Consider the following 8,243-nt stretch of genomic DNA (forward strand, 5'->3'; position numbering starts at 1 on the left):
TTGTAGAAGGGTCAATAATGAAACTGAAGAATAATATATATTTTTGTAAAACTAAAATGATGAGGTAACCTAAAGTTGTATTAAATTATCCTGCCCAATTCATTGTGCAATTCAGCAATAAAATATATTTTACTTGTTAAAGCAAAAGTGAAAACAACCAAAATTTTATCAGAGTAATGGAACTCTGAAATAATAAGCACCCGCTTTCAACAACATATATGTCATATGTTTCAGGTTTGTAAAATTACGTATCGTACGCGCCTTTGAATCGACATTGAACATTCAACGCGTTTGTTCAACTAACTTTTGTATTGTAATAAACCCCAGCTCGTCTCACATTCAAATTCCAGAATTATCCAAAATTTTCTGATCTCATCGACTTGTCTCCTAATCATTTGAGTGAATCAGAATTTTTAAGATACTAAATAATTTGTCTAAGATTTGGAGAACTTATAAATCCTGGTCCTGGGAATCAGGCTGGCACCTATATCATTCTCCCATTCTCTCGTCTTTGGAATCCCGGGGAGAGGAGATCTCAATTCTCCTCGAATCCTCGGAGAATCATTACTGTAAACTTTCAGACAGCCCCATAGGTCACAGGGTTGATCCTGACAGCCGATCTATTACTCCTCTTTGTCACGACAGCAATGAATGCAGTCGGGCAGCAATCCGGCAACCGATTGCATTTCTCGGCACCCAAATGAAATTTGTCGATACCCAAATAAATCTTCACCAGCTCCAGATCGGTTCTCGTGTCCAAGAATGAGCAGTAGGTCCTGGGTTTGAGCACCTCGAAGACATTTCTCCGGTTTCTGAATATGCGGTTATGGGCAGTAGCGTCGCTGGGTCTGTGCTTTGCAGAGTTATTGCTCAGCACTGTGACTCATTTGGTTTATGGGCTCTACATATTCAGCTCTGCTGTGGCGTTTGACATTGTTGAAATTCTGAACAATCATCACCTGAAGAAGCTGAAGATATGGGAGACGGTGGCGGACAGCTACAGTAAGCCGAATATTGTGGACTCTGAAGGGAGCAGAGATATAGGAAACGGACCATATTTTGAGGGCTATGAAGTGGCTCCCATTGTGCTGGTCCATGGGATTTTTGGCTTCGGGAAAGGGGTGAGTTTCGATTTGGACTGAGGTGCAGTTAGGACCAACCTTGTGAAACCTTTCAGGACCAAATAAGGTCTTTCGGACCTTAATTTCGAAGGATTGACCTTAAAAGAGACTAACCCTTTTGATTATTAGTATTTTACCGGGTGGACCTTCTTTTTAGCACTTGTCATAAATGATTTATCAGGGCCTTATTGGATATGCCTTTTTTTTGTGAGCTGGTTATATATTTCTGGTTCTTATTAATGGATGCTGTTGGTTGCAGAAACTGGGTGGCATGTCATACTGGGCAGGGGCTGAAAAGAAAGATGACCGTGTGCTTGTTCCTGATTTGGGTTCTCTGACAAGCGTTTATGATAGGTACGTGTTTGTTTTCTCGTTCAAAGCAACTTAAAGAGACTTTAATTTAATTGGTGTGCGATGCCTTAAAGATTTACATTTTTGTTTTTCTCCCTTCCGAAGTTTGATGCATTTTCAGCTCACTTTAAGGAACTTGATGTGATTCATTGTGGATTCTGTTCACCATCTTATGTTATTTTGAGAGCAGGTGGGCTTTAGCTTTAAGCTCTTGTGCGTTATGATGCAGTTGAGTCGTTTATTGATTTTGATTTTGAGCTGGTTAGGCTTAGGGTGTCTAATATAACTTCATGCTTATTGGGAACGCACATGCTGACCGTGGTTTGGCAGGTTTGCACCAATGAAGCATGAATTTTCAAATATACATGGTCAATTTGCGCAGTTTCGCTCATAGTGGTCTAGGTAACCCGGGGCATTCTCTTGTCCAAAAGGATCCAAGAAGGTTGCTGGAAAGAGGAGATTAATCTTTCTATAGAGAAGGAGATCGATTACTAACCTTCAAAGACCGTATTCACAAAAAAATCACCATTCAGGATATATCATTGCAAGAAAGAAAATATTGTATTTTGCAATATTTAGATGTTTTCACATTGTTTGTTTTTGTTATGCAAGAGCTGATTAGAATTTTACTGGGTCAATCAAGACTTTGCTGGGTCGATTAGGTCTTTACTAGTTGCGGGGTTGAGAAATGATAAAAGTGGATTAGTCCATCTTTGCACACTCAACCATGGCTTGGGTAATATAGATTGGTTGCTTATGAATTTTCAATTATCACTCCATGTCTTCTTATGATTTTACTTACAGGTTTCTGTGATCCAGGGGTTGGGGCATTCTCCAACTCACCTTGCTCAAAAGGATCCAACCAAGTCACCCAAAAGAGGGGGATGGGGGTGAATGGTAAAACCTAGTTAGTTTTCTTTTGCATGTCATGAAAAGAGAGTGGCTTGGGGGATCAAGATTGTTGCTTATGAATCTTTGATTATCATTGCCTCTTTGCTCATGATATTATTCACAAGTCCCTATGGCTCGGGGCACTCTCCAATTCACCTTGCCCAAAAAGATCAAACAAAGTCACCTAAAAGAGGGGGACTGGTGGTGAAAGGTAAAAGCTAAGTAGTCTACGTTTGCTTTTGTGAAGAGAGAATGGTCTGGGAGATTCGAACTGATGCATTATGAATTTTTGATTATCGATATCTATCTGCATATGATTTTACTTACAAGCCCTTATAACCTAGGGTGCTGACCAAATCACCTTACTTAAAAGGATCCAACCAAATAGTCCAAAAAAGGGGGATTCGGAATGAATGGTAAAACCCTAATAGTTTGTGTAAAGCCCTAGCATTGAATGACTTCAAGCACCTTTGCTGCATGATCACATTGATGGTCACTAATCGGAACAGAAATACTATGGTTGATGGCTACAAAAGTCAGTTTTGGAGTGCCTTGGTTGGTTGGCGAGGTGCACTACGTACATGTTGGACACCCTTGCTCATAAATTTGGCACACTGTAAACCTTGGTAGCTTGCATTAGTTGGTTAGACCAAGAGAAGCTTGGAAAGGAACTCGGGAAGTGTTATAGTATCTTTAGCCAACTCATTCAGCTGATATGCATGGTATTGGCCCTTATCCATTCTATAGTTATGTTTGATTGATTGGGTCCATTGAAACATCTGCAAAAAAGCCTTCCCGACATGGGCAACCTTGTCCATAGACATGCACAATTAATGATTAACAAAGTGGCATAGAAGAACTTAATTGGATTTTATAGGCTTGGGTGCTTGGGCTACATGTGGAACCAAGGAGTTGGGCGTTCCACACTTGGGAGTTGTGACAGATGGTAAAGTTCCTTTAGGCACAAACATTCATGGAACACAATCATGGGATGCATTGATTGGGCACACATCCATTGGAGGCACTTGTTGAGTGCATGGCACTTTACGTGCAACACCATTGAACATTGGATGGTAGGCGAAGAAGTCATGAAGGGAGCAATGGCACCACTGGGCATAGTTGAAGTTGGCAATGTGGACATCTGGGTCCAATTAGGCTTGGAGGGGCTTGCAAGTACAAGAAACATGTATAATTAGTGAATGCCTCAACGGTGCTAAGACACCAATCAATCATTTGTTGATTATTGACCAAGAGTGTAAAGGAACTCTACAATTGTGTTAAGTTCAAATAGGGAAAATTGCACTGGTTAAGTGGGAAAAAGAAGAAGAAAATGGATTGTGCATGTATGTTTGGGAAAATATTTCTCCTTGTACATCTGTAATAGAGTTGCAAGCAAGAAGGTTGCAACTCCCTTGTTGTATATCTGTAACGTTCTTCTTATAATAATGTCAGGGCGTCTTTCTTGGGTGCCACTTATACATGTGTGGTAATCTCTTTAGATGGGATGAATGTTATGTTCCTTGAAATGTATTATGTTGGTTAAATATTGATTAATTGTCTAAGTAATGCTGGGATCAGGATGTTTTAAAGGCCATGGTTGGACATGTCCATAGTGTTGAACGAAATTGGTTGAACAGGACTTAGTTGTATTTGGCATATTGTAGCTTAAGGCAAAGTTATGGGCAGATCATAAGTGAAGAGGTGTAGTCTAGCTGTAGTAGGCACAAGCTAGCCAAGCCATCACATCTTAGGCAAGGCAGTACTGCACAACCTCAGGTGCCAAAACAGACTTGGAAGAAACTCAAGTTTGCAAGCGAAAATTCAGGCAGACTATAGGTCTATGACAGTTTACCTTTGCATGTCATGAAGAGAGAGCAGGCCCTACATATGTGGGTGGCAGCTCATGTTGTAATGAACTTAGCGTATAGTATTATTTGGACTTTATGATGCCCCATCATTGTTTTTTGACTAGTTAAGACTCTTCATTGGTCTCGACTCTTGATGTATTTTTTACTCGTGATTATATATTGGATCTTTGTCATTGTGCAGTTATCAATTTGAGTCCATTCTTTATTTGATGCCCTGAAGATAACTTCATGTTCATGTGTACTTTACTGATTTATAATCCAAATTCCAAGATCTGTGAGGCTTTGTTTAATGCATTTAGGTTTTGTTTCGAGCTGATGTTTGGTTTACTGCTTTGTGGTTTGAGTTTTGTATTCTGTTTTCTGCCACAAACACCTAATTCAGAGGAGTTCAAAAACAGTTTTATTGATTTGTCAGAATCTGTTGGTCTCTTTGTAATTCTGTCTAGAATAAGTATGAGAAGTCTCTCTTTGGCTTTCTATTTCTCATTTTTCAAAGTTCCTATATGCATTTTGGATTTCCCATAAGGCACTATAAGCTAATTTAGCAGAAGAGAATTATGTGAGCTTCTGGAATATTCTTACTTTTTTCCCAAAAAATCATTGGGTTCTGTCCTAACCCAGTGCTGCATTTGGGTTCAAAACTTCAACTATAAACTCATGTTCAATATGCCTTTGATCTCAGTTTAAGTTCATCCTTGAATCAATTCGTTTGTTTTTATCTGAAGACTATATTAGGTATGATCATGATGATATTTGGGTTCAGTCAAGTTGATATTCAAACTAAATTGGGTTTTTTATTTAAAAATTTCAGGTCTGTTGAATGGACGACACTTCGTTCTATATGCTTCTATCTTCAATTTGTGCATTTGGCATCTGAGTTCCATAAAAATCTAATGTGTGATAGAACCATATAATTCATTATTATTGTCACTAACTTGCAACTTTGTTTGGTTGTGTTTTTGCAGGGCTCGGGACCTTTTCTATTACTTAAAAGGTGGAACAGTAGATTATGGAGAAGAACACAGTGCTCAGTATGGCCATGCCCGCTTCGGCAAGACTTATGAGCAAGGTAAATGAATATAAGAGTTCATTATTCTAACTATGAAAGATCTTCCACAGGATCTCTTTGCTGAAACTAGAAGCATTCATTGCTTTGTTATGAAATTTTACAGGCTATTATCCTGAATGGGATGAGAATCATCCGTTACACTTTGTTGGGCACTCTGCTGGTGTTCAAGTGGTCAGGATCCTGCAGCAAATGCTTGCCGAAAAGGTAATCCAAGTGCCTATTAATCGAAGCCTAAATTTACTATTCCATTGGTAGTATGCAGAAAAGTTGAAGAGTTTTTCTTTACTGATGCTAGAATTATCTTTATGCAGAAATTCCAGGGGTATGAGAACAGTTCTGAAAGCTGGGTGCTGAGTGTTACTTCCTTATCTGGTGCTCTCAATGGAACAACTCGTGTCTACCTGGATGGAATGCAGTAAGTCTCCCAGAAATTGCTTTGCTTGTTTGTTTTATGAATTTGTTTGGAGGATGCCTATTTTTACTTTGTAGTGGACTCCAAAATTATGTTTTGGTATTGTACCTGTATCTCTATTTCTACCATTGTTTTCATAATAAACATTTCAATACCTGTGCCTCAATATCCTTCTCTTTTTGAGCATTGTAGGCCAGAAGATGGAAAGACAATCAAGCCCATCTGTCTGTTGCAGCTGTGTCGTGTGGGAGTTATTATCTATGATTGGTTGGACATTGCTTGGCTGAAAAACTACTACAACTTTGGATTTGATCACTTTAATATGACCTGGCAGAAGGTCGGGGTTTCTGGACTTATAGAAAGTCTTCTAGGAAATGTTGGACCTTTTGCTTCAGAAGATTGGATTCTTCCAGATTTAAGCCTACAGGTCTCGGTGGAACTCAATACAAAACTCCAGACTTTCCCAAATACCTACTATTTCAGGTGGTGACTGCTGCTATTTTGGCCCTTTGTGATAGAAATAAGTCTTAAACATCAAAAGAAGATAGAGACGTTCAAATCCTATTCTACTGATATACATTTAAGTCTGCCATTTCTTTCATTGAAGCAATTAGAATGTTACATAAAGTGCATATCATACGTATAATATGTGGCTGGAAAATCTGAATTTTAAAATTCTTTGAATATTGATTTTTCAAATACATTTGCTTGAAACAGCTATGCTACTAGAAAGACACGAAAATTGTTTGGAGTCACCATACCTTCAGGTCTGTTTGGAATTCATCCTCTTCTATCTATAAGGGCACTGCAGATGAGCCAGTGGCGTTATCCTAACAATGTACCACTTCCTTACAAAGATTACAAGTGAGTGATTGATTGCACATTCAACAAATGGATTTTTCTTCTGCTTTGCTTGTGCAAATTGCTCATGGTGTTACTTCTATTAACCATAAATTTCTTACCAGAGATGAAGATTGGCAAGACAACGATGGAGCATTAAACACAATCTCAATGCTTTATCCCCGCTTTCCTGAGCCCCATCCCCACTGCTGTCTAAGTCCAGAATTTAAGGATGGTCATACGTTACAACCAGGTGTTTGGTAAGACTAGCAAATAACTCGTGTCAAACTTTGAGAATGACCTGTTTAGGAGATTTCTAATTTGTGAAATTGACAGGTACTATACAATTGTGGAAGCGGATCACATCCTCTTTATTATCAACCGAGAAAGAGCAGGGGTACAGTTTGATATATTGTATGATAGCATTTTTCAAAGATGTCGAAAGCAGATGTCAAGAGCAATTAGTGCAGTTCCTTCTGTCAATCAGGGATTGGATTCTATATGCAGTAATGCGGAGAATTGTATGTGCCACTTATCTAGATTTGATCAAAGACAGTAGTGAAATCTGGTCATATTATATGTCAAAGAAGATAAAGAGTGAGTTTTTAACAGCCTCCCTTATACAATGTAGGAGGCTGTTTAGTTCATTGAAATTTTAATTCACGAGGTGAGATTATTTTACCTTTTATGCCTGATTGCCCATGCTTTGATTCCTAACAGGAATACCAAGGAATAGACTGACATATATACTTCTGAGTTCTGACATGTTCCTCAATTTCTTTCAATTGATATGAGTCTATCCCACATAAACAACCATAAAAGAAACAGTAAGATATTAGGTTCTTCATTTCGAATTTCTGCATCTGCTCATGAAGAAAAAGCCATTCCTAGCTTCTAGTGTCAACATATTATGGCTTTTTGTCGGAAAAACACTCAGAAAGTAACAATAAAACTGAATATGTCTTGAGAGAGAGCATTTTTCTCTAAATCTCAATCAAGGCTGTAAGTTGTAACAAGATCATAAAGGAAATTGTTTTGCAAAGATGCGTGAGGTACTTATAAGTTATGACACTATGTTGCCAGGAAACGTGGGTTCGGGGACGGGTACGGGGACGGGGACGGGAACGGGGACATCATTTTTTGAAACAGGGTGCGTGGGTTCGTCGGGGGTATATTATAATTTATATATATAATATATAAATATTATATTTTATAAATTATAATATATGTGAAATTGTATATTTTTCAACTTTAAACAAGAAAACTAAAATACTTGTGATTTAAACTTTAGATATTTAAGCATGCACATCATTGAACATTCAACATTCACGGTGAAATTTCAAAATTTCTACTGTTATATCAAGTGTGAATTGGAGTTTACATATTAATAAGAATCATGATATATGTCCATTGTCATTCTACATTCAAAATTTGCCTTAAGGCATCTCCAAACAAAAACTAGGAAATTTTAAAATACTAAAATAAAAATAGCTAATAGTGAACAATGGCTTCCTCAAGCCATGTCATCAACATCACTCAGATCTTCAGTTAGCATGCTCTCCAGGTAGGAATCACTCTCATCTCGAGGCTCTTTCTCATCCATAGCAACTGGAGGTAGCTCAATAAGGCCATCTGGTTGTATCTCCTCACCCACACACATAACATCATCTGTGTATTGGTCCCATCTCTTG

The 8,243-nt window shown here is 38.3% G+C and overlaps 1 protein-coding gene across 1 annotated transcript; it reads left to right on the forward strand.

Moving 5' to 3' along the window:
- The first annotated feature begins 256 nt into the window (after window positions 1–256).
- On the forward strand, window positions 257–7,240 carry LOC149145748 (uncharacterized). Its single transcript, XM_089453134.1, has 9 exons — window positions 257–1,121; window positions 1,381–1,475; window positions 5,197–5,300; window positions 5,404–5,504; window positions 5,612–5,715; window positions 5,905–6,195; window positions 6,430–6,576; window positions 6,678–6,812; window positions 6,889–7,240. Exons 1-9 carry the CDS (start codon window positions 819–821, stop codon window positions 7,109–7,111), a joined length of 1,503 nt encoding a protein of 500 aa, XP_089309260.1. The 5' UTR covers window positions 257–818; the 3' UTR covers window positions 7,112–7,240.
- Window positions 7,241–8,243: the final 1,003 nt, after the last annotated feature.

This window comes from Pinus tabuliformis, chromosome X, assembly GCF_031772625.1.
Source record: "Pinus tabuliformis cultivar Carrire ecotype Pingquan chromosome X, CPIR1, whole genome shotgun sequence".
NCBI classification, from domain to species: domain Eukaryota; kingdom Viridiplantae; phylum Streptophyta; class Pinopsida; order Pinales; family Pinaceae; genus Pinus; species Pinus tabuliformis.

What these genes read in the sequence shown, in the direction of transcription:
- LOC149145748 (XM_089453134.1), top strand. Translation starts at nt 819, where the DNA reads ATGCGGTTATGGGCAGTAGCGTCGCTGGGTCTGTGCTTTGCAGAGTTA. An exon ending in AGCAAATGCTTGCCGAAAAG is followed by an intron (nt 5,505 to 5,611) that starts GTAATCCAAGTG and finishes ATCTTTATGCAG; the next exon opens with AAATTCCAGGGGTATGAGAA. An exon ending in ACGTTACAACCAGGTGTTTG is followed by an intron (nt 6,813 to 6,888) that starts GTAAGACTAGCA and finishes TGAAATTGACAG; the next exon opens with GTACTATACAATTGTGGAAG.